We start from the raw sequence: 21067 nt of genomic DNA on the forward strand, positions 1-21067 counted from the left end.
CTGTTTTCTCTCTTCCAGATGAAGTTTTTTTCAAGGTATTTTTCAGATGTTTTCGTGTGTGTTAAACTGTCAACGGAGTACAGCTCGCTGTAATGGACCACAGAGAGCGAGCTGACCGAGTGACGGCCTTTGCATCAGGACTGGGACAGCAAGACAACAGGTAGGCCCAAATTCTTTACCTTTAGTCTGGCAGCCAAACACTGACGCTGTGGTAATATATGTACAGGTCCAAGCACGTGTTTGCCCTAAATGACAGAATCAAGTGTTTGTATCAGGGTTGTGTTTGCTGTGACAACTCAGAGCGGTTCCTCTTCCAAAGGGTATCTATGTACAGTAGCCCAGAACGGACAAATCAAACACCGGCTCTAGATAGGGCCGTTTGTGCTTCCTTCTCCTACATGCTCGGCGCATGAGAGACGTTTCAGTTCTGCAATCTCATCGCTAGATGCCTGTAACTCCACACAGGGCCTTTGACCCTTTGAAACTCGAGCAAATTGGCATGATTTCTTCCAAAAACATGAAAAGAAGGCAATAAGCAACTAAACTTTAGCCAGAAATTAGTAAGAAGTTACAAAAAAATTACCTGAAAATTATCAAAAGGAAAAAATATAAAAGAGACCAGAAAATGAACTTAAAACTTAAAAATAAATATCAAATAATGTAACGTTAAATATAAAAATATAAGAACAAATACAAATATAGTTGTCTGGAGATTTTTTTCCTTTAAAATAAAAAAAAGATCTAATAATCTCCCCATGTCTAAATTAAGTTATTTTCTTGTCACCTTTTACTATTCCTTTTATTTTTTGCATTTTCCAGACAGTTGCACCTATTTTCTCTACAGTCTCAGGTTTAAATGCTTCTGATCGGCACCTGATTGATGACAGCAAAATTGATGTTGATCCAGGTTCTTAAGGGTTAATTTGTCTATAAAATGATTCAGAAGTAAAGTTTTCCAAAGCCCTAAATGTCATCCTCAAATTTCCTATTTGGGGAAGGCGGCAATGACCCCAAAAATGAGCAAGAAATTAGTAAAAAGTTAGTAAGTAAAAAACCAAAAAGAGACAAGAAAATGACTATAAAATAATATATACTTTTGTGTTACATAATTTAAAATTTCTAATGTAAATTTTTCTTTTTTGGGATAATAAATAATCTCCTCACAGCTCATTTTAAAGTAATTTTCTTGTCACGTTTTACCATTTTACATTTTTTTGCAATTTTCCTGACATTTTTGGCCAACTTGCCCTCTCCTTTTTCCCCCCATGTTCTCAAAAGAAATTGCATCAATTTTCTCAAGTCCCTGTGTATGGGTGAAAGACCTAAACCCAACAAAACAAAAGGGTTAATAATAAAGCAATTTATTTGCCAAATAAGAATGCCTATACAGTATATACAGTACGTACGACAGTCTGAATACTACCAGGAAAATGCTTGGCAAAACAAAAGTAGATGGACTCTCAGACTGCATGGAAAGTGAACAATCATAACTGTATTCCGTAACACGCAGTGATATAACGAGGGATTCCTGACCCCTCTGGGCAATTAAATATACACATTGCATTACCTATATAAAACAACAATAATCTGTACACCGTTGTATGTAAAATACGATTGCACAACCCAACAAGTCCCACAACATGTCTATATTTGAATTCAAGCAAGGCCTTGCCGCTTAATCTTGATAAAATAACATAAAATAATGAACTCTGTAATTTTGGCAACTCCACTAGCACTCGACAGACGTTTCATTCTCGCTGCTGAGGAGGAAAAGTTCTCCTGTGTCGTTTTTCCCTTGTTTACCAGTAAACACATGATAGTGGTTAATACACCGGCCGATGATGAAAAAAAAAATCGGAAGACGTTACGGTATTTACACTGATGGATGAACACTTGAGGGTGCATGGCTTTCTTTACAGTGTGCGTTTTAATGGTGTGTGAGGTCGACGCGGGGAAGACCTCGTCACTCTTAGTCAAAGTTTAGTCTGTCGGGAGAACCTCTGAAACCAAAACCATACTCGGGTCCTCTCTCCTCTCCAGCACTGTAACACTCGGCGCTCTCCTCTTCAGCAAAAGTTCCACATGGAGGTTTACCTTCCCCTGCAGTCAGAGTTCACTCCTGTTCCTCCTCCTCCTCCTGGAGCTCCTCTATGGCGTCCATCTGAGTCCGGGAGCACACCTCGCTCATCGGGGCAGAGTCCTCGCCCTCCACCACCAGCTCATTGGACATCTCACTGTTTTTCTGTGGAGACGGACAACAACGAAGTCTTTAAAATCCTTAAAATTCGATCAAAGGAGAAGTATCACTGCCAAAAACTGCAGCTGAGACCATGATCGTGCTAATCTAATGACTGACGAACACGATATCTGGTTGAGTAATCCTCATGTGAAGATGGAAGTATGCAGAGCCTTCTGTCTCCAATGACCTCATTAGGTTATGCCTCTGGTTATCAGCACTAACTAATTACAGACTGGAAACATTATCTGCCGGGAAACAAAAGGACCTTTGGCGTGATCGCAGACCACGGGGCTTTTTCAAATGTGGAAGATGTAATCACTGACACCACGCAACAACTAACAACTTAAAGGACAACTTTAAGCCAAGCCATATGAAACGAAATACCTCAGTGAAAACCCCATAGTGAACTTTGAAGCTTTTCCGTGTTTAAAATAGACGGTTGCTAACAAGTGGCTAAACGAGACTACAGAACGTCATTGAGCCAAAACTCACTGAACACTTTACAGCCTCGTAGCGGTGGCGGCACAACAAATGTGTAGTTTGTTTAGCCTGGCATTCACTTTTTACCTCTGGTGACTGCATTTAGGCTTCTAAAATGCTCAAAGTGGTGTTTATTTGTGAAGATTATCTGACTGAAGAGAATGTGAAGTATCATAAACTAGGGGTTGACCGATATTGGATTTTCAGGGCCGATACTGTTCATTAGTACTTAATGAGACCGATAACCGATATTTGGAAGCAATATGCACCTACAATAACTTGCCTTTAGCAAGTATTTAATCCAGACTTAAATTCATCATATAGAGCAAGTTCCCAGCAATTTTTTTTATAAAATCAAGTGAAAATTTAAATGAAAAAAATGAATAAAAATAGTTCCCAAGGTTTTACACAGTAAAAGTTCCTCCCATGCTAACGCTGCCTTCCCTGGTGTTGGTTGAGAGTAATATGCACACTTTTTCATCAATTAATTTTACAGGCAATCATTAAAATAAAACACTGATACAGATAATCTCTGTCAACCCCTATCATAAAAGTTTGTTTACCACGCCTCTTGTCTTTGCCGAAGGTGCTGTGATAACTGATGTTGGTCCCCTGTCGACGCTTGCGAAACTCATAAACTTGTCAAAGAAATCAGTTTGCAGCAGGCGTCTATGTTTTCCTGAGCAGAAGCACTGTGACGCATTTATGTGGGAGGTTGGAAATACCGAGTCGTAATTATTGACTTCGGTCTTGCCGTAGACTGCAGGGATAGAAACGTGGGATTGTTCTTCATGTGCAAATCTCTCTTCAATAAGAGAGTAATATGTGTCAAATACAATATACATGAGTAATTTAATATGTGAGGAGCTGTGCTAAATCTGCTTTTTTTCTTGCATGTATTTATGGTGGATTAGTATCAGTTATACCTCTATTGAGACTAAACAGGATGACTGTAATAAGTGGCAGGTACGCCTGCTTAAAAATGGTTGCTGATGGGATCTGCAGGAAGCACAGCATAAGGTGTGTACTCTTGTGTTTGCAACAACCTCAGCCCAGGTGTTCTCACCTGTTGTCGATAAACATAGCAAGCTGCTATGGCAACCATTGTCGACTCTCCTATGAAGCCGGCCAGGAGGGATCCAACCCCGAGTGTGGCCCCGTGAACCCTGAAGCACAAAGGATTACATTGAAGGATTATTTAGAAAGTGTGGAAGTGCATCCTCCTGTTTGCTCTATTTAGGAATAAAAAAAAAGAAGAATATAAAAAATGTAAACATGTTACCAGATTAAACACAATACTGCGTGAAATACCACACTGAGCCTGAGTCACGGTGCTGACCTTTGTGACCCTGACACTGTTCTCTGAAGTGTTGACTTACCCCATATAAGGCAGCACAACTAGACTGGTGATGAGGACAATGATGCGTAGAACCGAGCTGGGGGCCAGCACAAAGGTCTTTTTCAGGGTCATGAGCCATCCAGTCAAATGAGCCCGAACAGTCACTGCAAACACACACACAAAGTGGAAACATCACCCCACTGGTCCTAGCTGCGCCCCGGCTGAAGCCGCAGCAGGAAGGAAAATGCAGCTGGACTTTGATGCTGAAAAAAACATCTGAAATCGAGTGTCTTACCTGGCAGAGGAAAAAAGGAGAAAATTCGGAGCGGGACCACACACAGCTCAGCGAAAGCGTACTCCACTCCAATGACATCAACCAGGATCCTCTCTGATATATGAGGAGTCCAAAACACCACAAAGCAAAGCTGGACACAAAATGAACAAAAGCAAATTAATTTTTTTGCGTTCGCTGCACCACAATAGAGTCGCCACGCACGCCTCATTAGATTTCATTAGTTCATTAACTCAAGGGGTTTCGGACTGAATGTGGGCCTTTGAAGTTCACATAAAACAAGCATGCGAGCAAACACATGACAGACAATGTTATTGTTTCTAGAAGCAGTTGCCGAGGCACGTGCAGCGGTACCAAAGCGCCTCGAGCTATTACTGAATTAAAAGCACGTTAGAGAGTGTTAAACAGAAGTATAAACCCGACTGATCTCAGCATGAATATTACATCAGTTTGTTTAAAATTGTATAAAGATAGTTTCTGTGCGATCTGGACTGAAGAGCGAGCACCAGCAGGCCTGGAGAGCCATGAAAGGTGTTTTTCCACAACATTCCCATCATTCAAACATATAACTCGTCCCTATGCAAAAATGCAACATACTATAAAAAACTCAACTTTACAGCAGTACGTGTTCACTTGTCTGCTGTCAATAAAGCTGATTTAATCCCTGTCTTTGCTGTCCCCAGCCCACCGACAACTGGATACATCCAAAAGAAATACTGCCACTCCAGCTGCCTCTTCCACCAATCATGCTTTCTGCTTGAGCATCTCGGCAAGAAGGTAAGACGGGTTTTGCTTTTTCCACTAAATTGACATTCACCCAAATTATCTCCTCTATGAAACAATCCCTCACATGAATACCAATCAGCTGTGCTCAAAATCTACTTTATTTTTTGTTCACTATCATGCAAGCGGCTAAAAAGAATTAAGCACATCATTTTTTAGAAGCTGATGGTGGAAGTTGCTATAGGAGTGAGTCTGTTAAGAGCTGCAAATGAGCAGCACCCATCGGGCACTTTGGTGAAAATAGCAAGACAAAGTCTGTGAGCTGAAGGGCAAGAGGATATTTCAATTATCCTAGAAACAGGAGTTTAGTTGGGTGCCGTTAGAGGATGTGGGCAAATCTCTATGTATTGCACAGTTTGCCACAAGTTTGAGCGCAAGGCCAATAAAATTGGGTCATTTTTAAGAGTCACATTTCCATTATTGCATAACTGCTAATAAATAAAACAAATTGTATAGGGGAAAGTACATTTCTGACCCAGCTGTCAGACCAGGCAATTGAAAAAAAAATAACTTTGTACCTTGCACCTCGGCTTTGTCGACAGGTTCAGGTTATCTTGTTAAAAAATCTAATGTTAAAAACTTCAGGCCGATCTCGCTACTCCCTTTCATTAGTTTTACCTGTCTCAGATTTCCTGTCAAAATAATCTACTTCTTTAAACCAATCTGGTTTCCACTCAATCTGCACTGTTGTCGGTGGTAAAAACCCTGAAATCTCATTTTGCTGGATCTGCCAGCAGCCTTTGGCACTGTGAACCACCTAATCAGCCCCGCTCGATGAGGCTTTCCATTTAAAGTTGAAGATTTAAATCATCAGTTAGAGACACCTCAGTTGACTGAGTTGAGCAGCTGTTTTCTTTCAGGGTTTTTCAGTTTGCAGTGTGCTTCTGGGACATTTTGGTTCCTCGATTTAGCCGCAGAGTGAGCGCTCCTTGCAGTCATGCTGCTCTCTGGTAAGGGCAGCTGCAGACCCAGACCCAAGGTGTGTCTGAGTAAGATTGAGGAAGCTGCATGGAGGTAGAGAGGCTTTGCCCAGTCGGGCTCTGAGATGACATCTTCTGCATTTAAGTGGTGTATTTATAGCTCACAGCAACATAGTACGATAAAGTCTCTGGCTTTTGTTTATCTAGTGCCGGCAAAAAATGTTGATGTGCATTTCCCATCAGTTATTTGCGTAGTTAGCGAGCCTTAGTTTGGAGGATGAACTTGACTTGTTTACTACTTTACGAATGTCGCTGTCACCCTGAACCCCTTCAAACTTGTACAATCTATATCTGGGGTTCTCAAACTTAATATTCAAAGGTTCAAATCTGATTTCTATTCAAGGCCAAAGGTCCAGAACGATTGGTGATAAGTTTCTTCTCCACTGGGGTACAGCAAGGATCAGTGCTTGGTCCCCTTGTCTTCCTACTATACACCACTTCCTTTGGTCCATTTTTCCTCTTCAACATGGTTTTTCCTACCATTGCTATGCTGATGACACGGAGCGCTATCTGTCCTTCACACCAGATGACCAACTGTATTGACATGCATCACTGCTACTTTTAACTCAATCACTCTTCGGGTGAACTCCCAGTGCTCCCAGCAGGCCTTTCTGCTCAGCTCAACCTCAGTCTGTCCAACAAAGTCTGCAAGAACATTTAGACATCTGACTAATTCCCAACCAACTTTAATGAACTTTCAGTCCCATCTGATTATGCTGCTCAGCTGAAGTCCATTCGGTCAGCAGAGCCCTTTCTCTCTTCAAACAACCGTTTTAAGACATTGAGTATTGCATTATTTACTCTCAGAGGCTTTTCCTTGATCTAATGTAGCTTAGATTTTACCTCATTTGTGAGTCCCTTTAGACAAAAGCGTCTGCCAAATGAATAAATGTAAAATTATTTTATGTTGCTGACAGAGTCATGCTTTTCAGTAAGAGAAAAGAAGAAGGGATAACACAGCACGAGATGAAAGCACTACAATATTTTGAGTCCTCTGACAGAAAAATGGCCGTGAGTAATTCCAACATCTCAGCATCTCACTCTTCTTACAAAACTACACTTGTAGTAGGAAATGATGTGCCTTTGATGTGGTTTTGTGGTTTTTGATCCCCTAAACCAAAATATAGGAATAGATTACTTGTAACTGATGATTTCATTTGGTATCGCCTTACAAGCTATCATTATTTTAGTAAGATGGAGGCACATAATAACTAATTTGTTTGGCTCAAGCGAAACCGCCATCTCCCCTGACTCAGCTGCGGTTTCTCCAAACAAGGTGAGACATCCACACTCACTGCCTCGACATCCTAAACACAGTCTGCTTTCATAAGATGAAATTATTTCGTGACAGAACATTACTCAGCTCCTTTTTTTTTTTTATATGCACTTCATCTGCCTCCTCGGCTGTTTTTCATTCTGTTGGATTTCTGCTTTCGTGTGTAATCAGAACAAGCCCTGGCTTGAGGGCTGTCAGCTTGTGTTTTCAACACCATTACAGAACATACCTTTCTGCCTGTTGTGCTGCATTGAGCACACACCACACACACCACACACACACACACACACCCGCACACACCCGCACATATATGTTTACAGCTCTGGTATTCCACATCTGGTTTGCCACCCTCCTCCTCCTCCTCCTCCTCCTCCTCCTCCTCCTCCTCCTATAAGACCCAACCTTGGCCACAAAACTTCCTGTTTTTCTTATTCGGGCTGTTACAACTATCTGGGTCAAAGGCTCTTTTTTACTTAACACAAATTCTCTTTGCAAATATGATGAGAGAGCCTGGATCACAGTTTTGGTGCAGATCTGCTGGCACAGTTATCCAAACATTTTGCTGAAAAACATAAACACTGGGCAGCAGTGTACACAGTGTGACTGCAGCACTCATTACTTAGCAGAAAAAGTACACCTGCGAGGAGCTTTTGGAATGTGTTAACTGATATATTTTACGTGAATGCCTATTTTAATAAGCTCTTAAAGCTTGGGTGGGTGTGTTTAGGGGGAAACAAAAGCCCCTTAGCCTCTTCACAAATTCCACTCTAATGTGTCTCCCTCTCTTTGCAACCTGAAACCGCGACAGGATGGCAAAGGAAAAGTACATTGAGTACGCCTGCGACTAAGCTGCGAGCCCCCATCACTTTGTTCATTAGCGTACAGCTGTACCGGCATAATTAAATGAACGTGAGACCTTTATTTAGAAGTCACGCGTTTTGCCTTAGTTTCTGAGGAAGCCCTCAAGTTCAGGGCTCATTCAGTGGAAAACCTTTTGAATGCACTGCCTTTGGCAAGCTCTGCAAAAACTGTGTCAGACATGTTTCTGCACAACACCAGACTGGTTGTGTCGGTTTCGGAGCTGAACCCTGACCTCCTCTGTTATATTTCAATCTGTGGTACAGTAGGATTACGAAAAGGTAAACATGGCATGGGTGTTGTGTTTTGCGAAAAATGTTCTGCCTGTTGGAGATGGAGCATGTACAGAAATAGATTTTAAAAAAACAAGCCATAATACATTTGCTGTTTACAGGATAAGCTATTTCATGCATTTTTTTAAAGAAAAGGCTTTCTATGGATATGAGGTTGTCGTAGGACACCGCAGAGGGACAACTGACACCTAACACCTACTGTAAAGAAGGTCAAGTCTCAGCGAAGGACACCTTAGACTGTAAACACATACACAGAAAGAGTAGGGAAGCCTATTATGAAAATGAATCCTGAAACTTCAGGCTTGCTGTATCAACTACACGAATCGTTCTAGATGTTTAAATATCCTCTAAATGCAAACAATGTCTAAAAAGAAAGTGGATGATTTTAGTAAACCTCGTAAGTGCTTTTAATGTAAGACATGTAGGACACTTTGTCATTGTAGATGTACAACAAAATTACATTTGGTTACTCTCAGGCTTACAGCTGTACACAATCAAAATAATCCATTACATGACAGCTAAATTAAACATTAAGACAGGATAAAAACAAGGTAAAACTGCAGATAATGACAACATAAAACTGTGACAAACACATATAAGCATAAATGATAATATTATTGATGATACAAAGTGCGTCCTACATATCAATAAATGGCAGCAGCAGGTTTTAAAGTGCATTTTGGCTACAGTCATTGCATGACATTGAGTACTTAAATCAGTGCATAGCAGCTATAGGCTTAGTGAATTGTTAAGCCAATAAAATGTCAGAATATGCCTGTCAGAATTTCGCCAAAGGCGCTGCGAAAAGCTGCAAATTTTCACATCTAAGAAGCCAGAGTCAAAAAACGTTTATTATTTTTGTTTAATAATTGACTAGAATAGTGGTTCTCAACTTGTTTCGTGTAAAGGACCGCTAAATTGATACACATTAGATCACAGACCCCCGTTTGATTTTGTTTCATCTGAAAAGAGTTTGATCATTAGATATGAATAAGACGTGAAGAGGAAGTGAAACCTCTGATCAAAGGAGTCACTCTTATGACTCTTACGACTCTTACGACACATTTGGCTCATTTCTATTGTGAAATAATAAATAGTAAAAATAGTCTATTTCAAATTTTCCATGGCCCCTCTGGAACTCCCCTAACCCTTTGAATCCTAAGCAAATTGGCTTGATTTCTTAACAAAAAAAAAAAAACAAAAGCATGAAGGCAATGAGAAACTTAATAAGAAATGGCTCCCGTTTCTAAAAGTACAAGAAAATTGCCTAAAAATTACAAAATAAATCAAAACGAAAGAAACAAACAAATGAGGAAATGACCTGAAAAAGTGCCAAAAATGCTATTTTTTCTGTAAAAATACTTCAAAATATGTAATAATTTTACAAATCTACACATTTCTTGTATATAGCATGACATTTTTTTGTTGCCCATTGACTTTTTTCCCCATGTTTTCAAAATAAGGCAAAGCCATTTACGGTTCACGGTTTGAAGGTTTAAATATTTTTAAAGGCATCACTGCTGCCAACCCAGGTTTTTAAGGGTTACGGACCACTGAAGGTCCGCCGACCCCAGGCTGAGAACCACTACGCTAGAACAATGAATTGATTATCAAACTTGTTGCCGATTATTTTTCTTCCAGCACCAAACCTCATAGATTTGGCATCACACATTCCAGCCAGATATTCAGGATTGTTTCCACATCGACCATAAAAACAAACAGTTCACCACACCCTCTTTCCGAGGTTAATTCGTGCCGTATTGTGAGAGTAAAAACAGCGCATGAAAAGGAAGAAAAAGAAAGATTCACGATCATCTTACCGTGAGTGATAGAGCCAGACAGCAGAATGTAAACTTTTTAATATGGGACTTGGTGACAGGGGTGCCAGCGTTCAGCTTGTTGCTGGGATTGTTCTGTTGGTAAGAGAGGAATATCAGTGGCATAAACAAACCTGTCTACAATAAACTGCAGCAAAAATTAGCAGAGAGAGTCTCAATTACCTTGTCAAAGGCAGGGTACACTGCCCTCAGCTCGGTTAACCAACCGTAGGGCATATGACCCACAGGGTATGTGGCCGTGAGGACAGCCACAGCCTGGAATGACAAAGACACGGCAGCTATAAGTCATCAGCACGCTACCGCTTTAATGTCAAAAATACCACACGTGGCACACACAGCTAAATTAATGGCAGGTGTCTAACAATAGCAGACACGAAGGCAACACGCGTGTCTCTCACTTTCCCAGCAGCGTGTGGTTTTTCACAAGTTTATGATTGGATAACAGCCTTGAGCTTGCCATTGTGTCCCAAACAACAACGACAGTGTCAGGCTTTACGCGGGGACAGTAGGGCCATGTAGGAATGTTTTCACTCAGTGTAATCATGCCCTGAGTTCCACATGTACATGGTGAATCACCCAAACCACTGGCAGCCAGTGTTGTCAATGATTTCCAGTTCATTCTGGTAAACAGCTTTGTATTGTCTCTAGTAGTTAGGGTCTCTGTAAGCCAGAAAGCTCCAGCGGGAGTTTGCTAGCATCTGGCTTTTCATCTGCAACAACTTGAGGGAAAAATTAGTCCAGTGGCTTCACAAAGCTGTAAAGTCCCTCTTAAAGTAATTTCTGGCAGCTTTATTAATAACATCCAGAAGAAATGTGACAAAAACAAAAACGTTAGCTCTTTTTAATCATGCATGACTGTTAGTCACTATGAGCCATGACAGAGAAATGGTTTCTAAAATAAACAGTTGTGGTGGATTTAAATTCCTGATACACCCACCTCTGTGGCATCAGAGGTCCCCTTGAGGTCGCGAGACACAAAGAGGTTGACGATGGGTCGGCTGATGCGCTGAGTGGCCAGGATGAGGGCCAGAGGCCACCAGAAACTCAGCATCTTTTTGATTGTGGCATCGCCCTGCAGGGATTGAGACATATCCAATAAGTCACTGTTGGTTTGCTTAATTCCTCATTTCAGTCTTCTGCATTTTTCAGGCCAAGAACCCCTTAGCTCAAAGAGAGACAGAACAGGGACTCCCTACTGTATGTATTGTAAAAAAAACAGTTGCATTTAAGAGAATTCTCTGAATATTTTCTGGTCTTTTCCTGTTTGCGCTTGGCTGTAGCTGCTAAGTCAGCAGCAGCATGGCTAGGTGCGTTAGCCTCACCCTTTGCCAGAGGCTTCTGAGGTGTGTTGGTCTTTTGCTCGAAAAGTTGCAAAACGATCCATTGTTACTGAGAAAAATGTCAGTACACTTGGAATAATGATACAGCAAACTGGCCAATGTGTTTACATTGTACCTACATGTTAGATGACTAGTTCTGCTCGTCATTATGGATAAGTGAGCGCAGTGATTTAGCGTTAGCAAGCTCACATATTTGAACAAGGATTCACTGCTAACACTTTGCCTATCATCAATGTTGTGTACTGTAAGCTAAATGTTTTTTTTTAATGAATATGCTAATTTATTTTTGCAAATAATATTTTGGATTGATGTTAATGTGTATTTTCAGAAATGTTTCAGTTGGTAGAGCAGGCGTCCCATGTAGAAAGGCTGTTCAATAAAAGCCAAAAAGCAAAAAATAAAAATCCATCAAACAAAAAGTAAAATTTAAATTAAATGATCAAACACCTTGTTTAAGACAAAATTGTCCTTATTTTATTATTACAAAATTTAACTAACTGCTTTGTCTTTTTTAGTTTTGATAGAAAGTCCATATCCGTCATTTATTTCTGTCATATTTTTCTTTTTGTCATTACCAAAGACTCTGACTCAAACTTTTAAGGTTTAACGTTAAAAAGGCAGCACTTACGCCCACATCAAGCCCACTGGAGTCTGGGATGTTGTCGTGAATGTTACAGTAGTAACCCAAACCGACTATGCTGAAACGGACCAAGGCACCCATATACAGGGAAAGGATCGGGATGAGTAAAGGCTCCACACACTCTAAGTTACTGTGGAGGAGGATGGCCACGAACACAATCTGCAACAAAGACCAGAAATCCACAAAACTTTCTCCCAACTCTTCAAATGTAGCTTTCAGGAGTAAATTGGAAAGACAGGAATGGATCTCATTACCTGGGCCACAACATCAGAGATTGAGGCTGAGCCTACTATGACGCTGTACTTGTGCTTGAGAAGAATCCCTGCATGAATCCACGCCTTCAGAGGAAAACAATGGACAGAGATGTTATCCCGAGACACCACGCTTTAAACTCAAAACAAAAGCTCTATTTTGGCAATTTCCTCAACCACAAGCTGGATGACTGGCTTTATACAAAAGGACATGAGCCTCAAAAGCAGGGAATATACTATCACTTTGACGCCAGCATGGACAGAGGATTAAAAACCAGCTATTTCTAGGTCAGGTGTGTTTAAATCCATGCTTGCACGATATAACTTCTCATGTAGAATAATCCTGCGATGCTGCACACTCACCATCGCATCCAACAAGGGGAACGCAGCCAGGTATAAGAAGGCCTTTCTTGTCTTATGCCCCACAGATTCATCCACATGGTGGAGCTTATTAATGATGTAGTATCCTAAATCTGTGTAAGCTAGAGAGAAGAAGAGAAAATGTGTGTATAGAGGTTAAGGAGCTCATCTCTACACGTTGTTTTGAGCTGCAGAATAAGGCGCTACACAACAATAAAACTTAGGGTTTGCCACAAATACCCAAAACTTCACTTTTACAGGATGTGGTTTAAGCGCAGCGTCTCATCACGGATGCACAAACAACCTTTAAACACACACCTATCAAGATGTGAAGGATGAACGCGATGGCCCCGGCCGTCACCATGCAGAACACAGCCTTCCTCCGGTCCCTCTTGCTGTTGACAAACACCAAACCCACATTCTTGAAGTCGCTCATGGGTCCGGTGAAGAACTTCATCAGGGAGTAGGCCAAGCCGTAGCTGGCCAGCATTTCAATTGCATCCTCTTTAACGGTGGCTATGCCCCTGTTGAGGGCCTGGAAAAGACATTACAGGGGGAGAGGTGACAGGGAGAAGTTCAGTATGGCAGCATGACTAGCCCACATGACCATGACTTAGCCTAACTTTATCTCTGACCAGATGGTGCTCCACCACTGCCCTGCATTAAAAATGAATACCCGCTTTACAATGACAATAAAAAAAAGACCTTTGACTAGTGCAACGAGTGCATCAAAATGTCTGGACAGGAAACACCCACAACTCCTCATCCAAGAATTATTTCCATTCACAACTACTACTACAGCTGCCCTTTTCCCTTTGCAGAACTGCGTGCTATTTATACCAGCTAACAGAGACATTACATAAGCTTAATCCTCACATCTCCTGGCTACAATGCATTTTTTTCCTCACACTATCTGCTCCCCTTGGGAGAGGGCAGATCATACCGTTCTGTGCAAAAGTCTTAAACTTTGTCATTTTTGAGATGATATAATGATCATGCATGTTTACTTCCCTGTAGTCTCTTTACTAAAATACAACCAGAACATACAGGAAACACACAAATATTTCAGAATAAAACAACTTCAACAGGCTAAAGTTGCAATATAAGATTTACAAAACCAATCGTCTGGTGTTTTTACAAGACATGTCCAAAGCTCAGTATAGATTGTGTGAGCTACCTTTTTTTGTTATGGTTGTGCGATTCAATGTTTTACACTAAATACTGACTTCAGTCTGTCGAAGTCATTTTGATCTGACCCTTTTTTGGTATTTTAATGCATTGTACATGTCCCATGTATTCTATGTATCTTAATAAAGAGACTGAGAAATAAATATACTGTGCAAACGTCTAAGGCCACCCTAGGTTATAATGATCATACATATTTATTTCTAAGTAGTCTCTTTACTAATATACAACCAGAACATACAGGAAATATGTCATGTAATGTGTGTATGTAATCAATCAAGACTGAGCTTTAGACATGGCTTATGCAACTTGGTGTAAATACACCAGAAAATTAGCATTATGAATCTCACATTGTCTGTCCAAGATAGTTTAAGGCACACTAATTGCAACTTTGGCCTGTTGAAGTTGTTTTATTCTGAAATATTTGCTGTTTTAATACTGTATACATATGTCCTGTATGTTATTGATGTATTTTACTAAAGGCACTACTGAGAAATAAATATGTATGATCATTATAAACTTGCTAAAATACCAAATCCATGGTGGCTTAAGACTGCACAGTGCTGTTTATGGCTGAGATAGGACAGGAAATGACCAAGCAGGAATATATGACAATTAAAAGAAAAACGCCGGTTTAATGTGTGCACATGATCCGCCATGATCCACAAACAGGCCCTGATTTACTGATTAATCAAATGTCAAACAAATCACAGTCAGGTGGTTGAGGTTTGTGGTGCGTTGCTTATCCAGCACAGGCTGGGTGAACAATACAAAATCCGCATTTTTTTTGCTGACACAATTTAGCGACAAAAACATCTCAGAATAAACAAGGGCCTCCCTCTGTCTTCCCTCCTCCTAAATAATGTATATAAAAAAAACCTAACGGATATCTTCACAGTGCCTCAAAGCTAAGCTAGCTCGAGCTACAACACAAGCAGCCGCGTTTAACGGGAGAAACTGTCAAAATATCCGGTGTCAGTGTTGGACAAACGGTGTGTGTGTTAAAAAATTAATGCTGTGAAACAGCAGCGGGGGACACACTGAAACACCCACAGCGAGGGAGAGGAAAGCGTTAAAACCCGTTAGCTGCTAGCAAAAACGCAACGCTATAGCTTATTTTTAGGTTAGCAAAACAGAAACGTTACCTGTTCCCCGAGGTCGATGGCAACATTGGTGATCGCCAAAGGCACCAGAAAGCGGATGAGAGGCCAGTAAGGACTGAGAGATGGAAACTCCACCATAGTACAAGCCGGGAGGAGACAGCGAGGGGCATCTGCCTCGGTCTTGATTGATTAAAAAGAAAATCAAAGCTGAGCTGGCTTGGGGGGGAAGTCAGAGCACCTGTATTTCTAGAGAAAAGGGAGGTTAAGTGGGGCAGCGGCAGGAGCCGGGGCGCTCCTGTGGCGGCGGCGCTTCACAATGATCCGATGCTGCTGAGCGGAGGCGAAGGTCAACGGAAATTTCAGACCGGCGCATCTTCCTCGCAAATCATCATCAAGGGGGTGGGGGGAGACGCAAGGTGACATCAAAAACAGCGCCGAATTTGAGCGAGGAGGCTTCTCACAGCGGCGATTTGGATGAAAACGATAATCCGACACTGGTTGGATTAGTTTCTCTGGCTCCGCGTTTGACTGCGCCTGTGCTGCGCAGTCCGGTTGTTGTCGACCCTCCCTCCGCGAGGCTGGAACACACTGCTGCCCGCACGTGGGCCAGGCATCCCGGCCGTGACATCATCAGCAAGTCTAAACCTGGCTTTTATTATTACTGCCTGAACGCACTGCACCGCATATCATGCAGTGATGGAATATAACTACTATATATACTCAAGTAGTGTAATTAAGAGGGAATTTGAGGTACATGTACTTTTCATGCCACTTTATACTCGCACTCCACTACATCTCAGAGGGAAACTATGTAGTTTTTACTTCACTATATTTATCTGCAGCTTTAATTACTTTGAAAATTAAGATTTTTGTATGAAAAACATATGAAGAGTTTATTAATTAAATTACCAAACTGTTTATACAAGTACAGGTGCAATTGTTAGTTGATCAGTCAGTCAATTCACAGAAAATGTATTTATTTATTAATTAATTTTAGGTTGTTTTTTTAATATAAGGTTTTTTTTATATAATTTTGAATTTTAAAGATTTTTTTTCCTATTTTAAAAAAATAATTTTGTGTTTTTTGGGGCATTTTTCTATATATATATTTTTTTTAATTTAAATACATTGTATTTTTATTATCTTTTTAAAAAAAATAATTGTAAGGTTTTTTTTTTAATCATTTTGTGTTTTGGGGGGTATCATACTTACATTTACTTAGTAACATTTTCAATGCACGACTTTTACTTGTAACAGTTTTTTCAGAGTGTGGTATTACTACTTTTACTTAAGTAAAAGAACTGAATACTTTGTCAACAGCTTATAATATGTGTTTACAGCACATTTATTTTTAGGGGATTTATAATTTCTATATGCACAAGTCATCAGAATTTGGGGGAAAAAGCAAGTGTGCTTTAAGTGTGCTTATATCTTAACTGGATTTAGATGGTGGCAAACCCCCTTATACCTAAATGTTATAATACAATCACATAAGAAGGATAGCTTGGGCACATGTAAGTTTTAACTTTTTTTTATTTTTTAATGTTTACACTGTACCTCTTCTTTGAAACAAATAAGCCCTGGTAGCAATAGCTAGTGAAATGCTGACCCCTGGTGGATAGAGCACCAAATTTGACAGAAAGCAGCCAAACATGTAGAAAAGCATAAACATCTGCACACAGTAAAATGAAATGTCCCCTGACACAAAAGTATCTTTCTGTCACAGATGCATTTGACCAAATTCTGTGATATGATGTTTTTTTACACTGGACTGAGAGTATTTTGGAGATTAGAGTCAAGTAGACAAACAAGAAAAACCCTAAAATCTCTTAAATAGACTGAAAGTTGTTTTGTTATTTCACTTCAGTATCTTGCACTGTATATATTGATGTGTGAGCTTATCTGTAACATTCCCTTTGTTGTAAAATGTCTCATATCAAGTAAGTGTGTGTACATGAGCGAAATGGTTGAGCCTATTTGATTCTCATCAGTTTATATTTCTACCTTATTTAAGGACTGTTGGTAATTTTTCAGTTGGGAGGGGGTTTCTTCTCTCCTGTTGTGTTTCTTGTTCTGCGATAAACGCAGTAAACCAAGGCAAATTCCTCATATGTGAAAACCTACTTGGCAATAAACCTGATTCTGATGCTCAGTAGAAAAAGAAAATTCTGTAAACTTTTCAGAAATGGATGTTATTCTGAAAGATATAGGCTATTTGAATATCAAATTGCATATGCATATCAAGTACAAATGTTCTTTTTTTTACATTGGAAACAGTCATTTGACTAAAAAATACAAATCTTTCAGCTATACTTACTAGCTGAAGTTTTCAATCTGCAGAAATGCTAAATGATGCTCAATGTCAAACTAATGCACAATGTCCTACAGTTTCCCTTTCACACACAGAGATATGCTATCATCGTCTGTTTAGAGTTAATGTGATATGGAAGAATGCTACTGTTGAGTGCTGTGAGTAAAGTCTGCAACCTAATTTTCAGTCAAAACACACAGTTGTTTGTGCGTCTGCTGGCTGCCTGAGGGAAACTCAGCTTCTGTAGCAATTTTACCAGTTGACACAGACCGCCTTTTACTAGCAGACATGCCTTTCCCCTGCAGCTGTAACCAAAGTCAGATGTTTACTAAAGAGCTCGTACCTGCGAGTTGTGTGTTAAATCCAAAAGCTACAGTATAATTCCTTCATAATGTCAGCTTTTTTATTACGTTTACTGATAACTGTTTACTGATAACACCGCAGGACTTTGTGATTTTCTTTTGAAAATAAACCATTGACTTTTACAAGTTGAGTTTTATGTCCAGAAGTGTGTTTTGTGCAACTGCGTGCACTACTACTTGCTTTGTGGGTTTGATTTTGGATAACATAGTATGAGTTGTGCCCAGGTATTCTTGTATAAATGTGTCTGAGTGGTTGCAACAGTCAGGACTCCTCGTCAGTTAATGCATATCTGTGTGTATCAATAATAATGTCATAGCTTAGCAGTGTTGTTTTTGTTTTTTGCTGTAGGAGGTGGCGACTTTGGATATTATTGATATTGGCATGCATTTTTATTTTAGCATTCATTTTTCATGACTTGGAAATCCAAGTTCCCCAGATTATAAACCCCCCCGCAACATTTATTCTGTTGTATGTGTGTCTTTTAAGGAGTAGGAAACTCTTTTCATGGGTTTGCAGGGTAGTAGATGTCTCTTATCACACTAATCTAAACACCTATTTGCGTTTAACATTTACAATAATGAAGACATTTTGTGATTTTTCGGTTCTCTGACTCCAGGAAGTCTGAACACATCTGGCTGCCAAACATTAAACAGGCATAAGATACATTCCAGTGATCGTATTAAAAAAATCTAGATGCAGGGAGTTGTTAAAGGGACAGTTCACCCACAAATCAGATATTTTTCCTTTTAGTGCTATTTATCAGCCTAGATTTTTTTTAGTTGCCAAGTGTTTGCAATATTGGCCATTGAGATTATTATTATTAAGCTTTTCAAATAAAAACATGGTAGTACACATTAGTTGGATTTTCAGGTAACTGTGCAGTGTACTGTTGTGATGTACAATTAGGATTTATAATCACAAACTGTTAATGAATGACAAATGTAGGCAAGGGAGCCTCTTTTAAACACTGAGACAATTTAAAGTGCTTTAATCAGATGAAGGACAGCATTAGAATTAAATTTGAACACAATAAACAACAAAAAACAGGATAAAATAAATAAAGACAGAATAAGATATAGCTTTAAAAATAAAATAAAATTAAATTAAATTAAATTTTAACAATCGAACCTACCAGAAATGCATTTACAGTGCAGTGATGAGTTGCCTCAAATTCAACTAAGGAATTAAAAGTGCAGCAATGAAAAACCTGCAAATCAAGTGCACATAAGAACAGCACAGTTTATATATTAGATATTGAAGCTTTTTTGTTTTGGGTGATACAATCTGCCCTCTGGTGGTCATTTGTGAGCGTGCTTTAAACAGAAGAGCTGCATGTCAGAGAGTAGAAAGCTCCACTTGAACTCCATCTTTAGACAAAATTTTCCAACTTCAGCAGAAATATTCAACTCTAGCACAAAAAAGCAGCTGATTCTGAGTTGGCACTGAAGGAGTGTATCATTGCATGTTAGTCATAAACTCCGGAGAGGAACTAGATGTCAAACAACGCAGAGAGCTTGGTAAACAATCTGGATGTTGTCTCTGCTTTTGCAGTATATCAATCACCTCTTCACTTTCCTCACAGTGATTTATGTTGCATCACATGTGCGGCTGCAGAGCTCGTGATGGGTGCTTCTGAAACTCTTCTTGTTTCGTCTTGTTGTGCTGAGTCGTGTCCACAGGTGTTTTTGTCACGATGCATACAGCCCTGACAACCACCTGAGACACCAGCTCCTCTGCATTTATTTATCTTCTTTGGCCAAAACATTTTAATATACAGTGAACTTCTTAGTCACCTGAGAAAGAGTTCTGCTTTTCCTTACATATCACACCACTGCACAAACATCACGGTCATCAAATGTACGTTGTTGACCCCAATTTCTGACCTTATTTACTGATGTCTTCCCATATAGATATAAATGCCACGTTAGTCACTGTTCCTATTGATACACCAGCAGCGGCATACTATCTATCTTATCTTTTTTATTTTTAACTTCAGTGCTGTTATAAAATATATAACAGTTATTTTATTTCCACTTTATGTTATCTATTTTTCTATTTAGATTGTGATTTAACTTCTCCAGGTATTCTTTATTTCACTTTGATGTTATAGGGTGGGGTGATGTCATGGAAAATTATTCAGTATGAAAGTATTTGAATGTCATCATGTATGATAGTAACTGAATGAATGTATGATTTGTACATGGTTTAGGTACTTTTGGGGGGTCTTTCACTGTCTTCATGCAGACTTGTGAGGAGGCTGCAGGGTGTCTGAAGGTTAAGATAGTGAGCGACTCTGAGGAAAAGTACCTAAACCATGACCATGTATGAATCATGCATTTATACAGTTATACATGATGCCATTCAAATACTTTCATATTGAATAATTTTCCATGACAGGTGAGATAAAGATCACCAGGGCAGGACTGGGCTCTTGTCTTGCTGCACCTGCACAGTGTAAAGATAATAAAAGCAATAAAAAATTGATCATAAAGAGGACAGTTGGCTGAATTCCTACTAGTAGAGGGAGCAGAATACATTTCATATTTATCTGTAGTGTCTTTTAATGTGATCACTTGTGCACATGAAGAGACAAATCAAATATTAACAACTAAACAAGACTGTGAGTGTGTTTCTATCAGTGCCCCGCAGGTTAGGTTGTGTAGATGATACAGGGTTTGTCGATAACTGTCCGTTGTCACTGTCAATAATTAATGACACAATTAGCTCTTGAGTAGTCTGACAGATCTGCCATGCCCTCATTGTTGACTGCTTAGTTGGCAACCTCCTCTCCAGCGACTAAGCTGAGCAGTTATTGATTTCCTGCCTCATGTGGAGGCATTGTGCTGAACCGGGTCCTGACAGCACGTCGTCTGTCCATCCATATGTGCCTGCCGATGTGTTAGGTTTCAATGTATAAATGAATTTAAGTGCATGTAACTGACTGATGCAACAGCAGCATCACTTCATCTGTTGCATGGTAACACACACAGCAGAGGAAATGACTGATATAGCAGAACTCGTAGTGTGCTGAATATGCTGTATGTATAAAATAGGACACAGGACACAGGACACAGGACGTTGGATTTTGTGGTCAGAAATTAGGGAAGTGCAGAAAGGAGTCAAAAGGAAGAGTAGC

At 39.8% G+C, this 21067-nt stretch overlaps 1 protein-coding gene across 1 annotated transcript; it reads right to left on the reverse strand.

Annotated features, from left to right (window-relative positions):
* Positions 1-1345: 1345 nt before the first annotated feature.
* On the reverse strand, positions 1346-15879 carry LOC121960759 (progressive ankylosis protein homolog). Its single transcript, XM_042510610.2, has 12 exons — positions 15300-15879; positions 13288-13504; positions 12973-13091; positions 12613-12696; positions 12347-12517; positions 11316-11450; positions 10541-10633; positions 10361-10453; positions 4354-4483; positions 4099-4222; positions 3786-3885; positions 1346-2242 (listed from the first exon to the last, which is right to left on the reverse strand). Exons 1-12 carry the CDS (start codon positions 15393-15395, stop codon positions 2114-2116), a joined length of 1491 nt encoding a protein of 496 aa, XP_042366544.1. The 5' UTR covers positions 15396-15879; the 3' UTR covers positions 1346-2113.
* Positions 15880-21067: the final 5188 nt, after the last annotated feature.

The sequence above is a fragment of the Plectropomus leopardus genome, chromosome 21 (assembly GCF_026936395.1).
Source record: "Plectropomus leopardus strain MGB_pleo_1.0 chromosome 21, ASM2693639v1, whole genome shotgun sequence".
NCBI classification, from domain to species: domain Eukaryota; kingdom Metazoa; phylum Chordata; class Actinopteri; order Perciformes; family Serranidae; genus Plectropomus; species Plectropomus leopardus.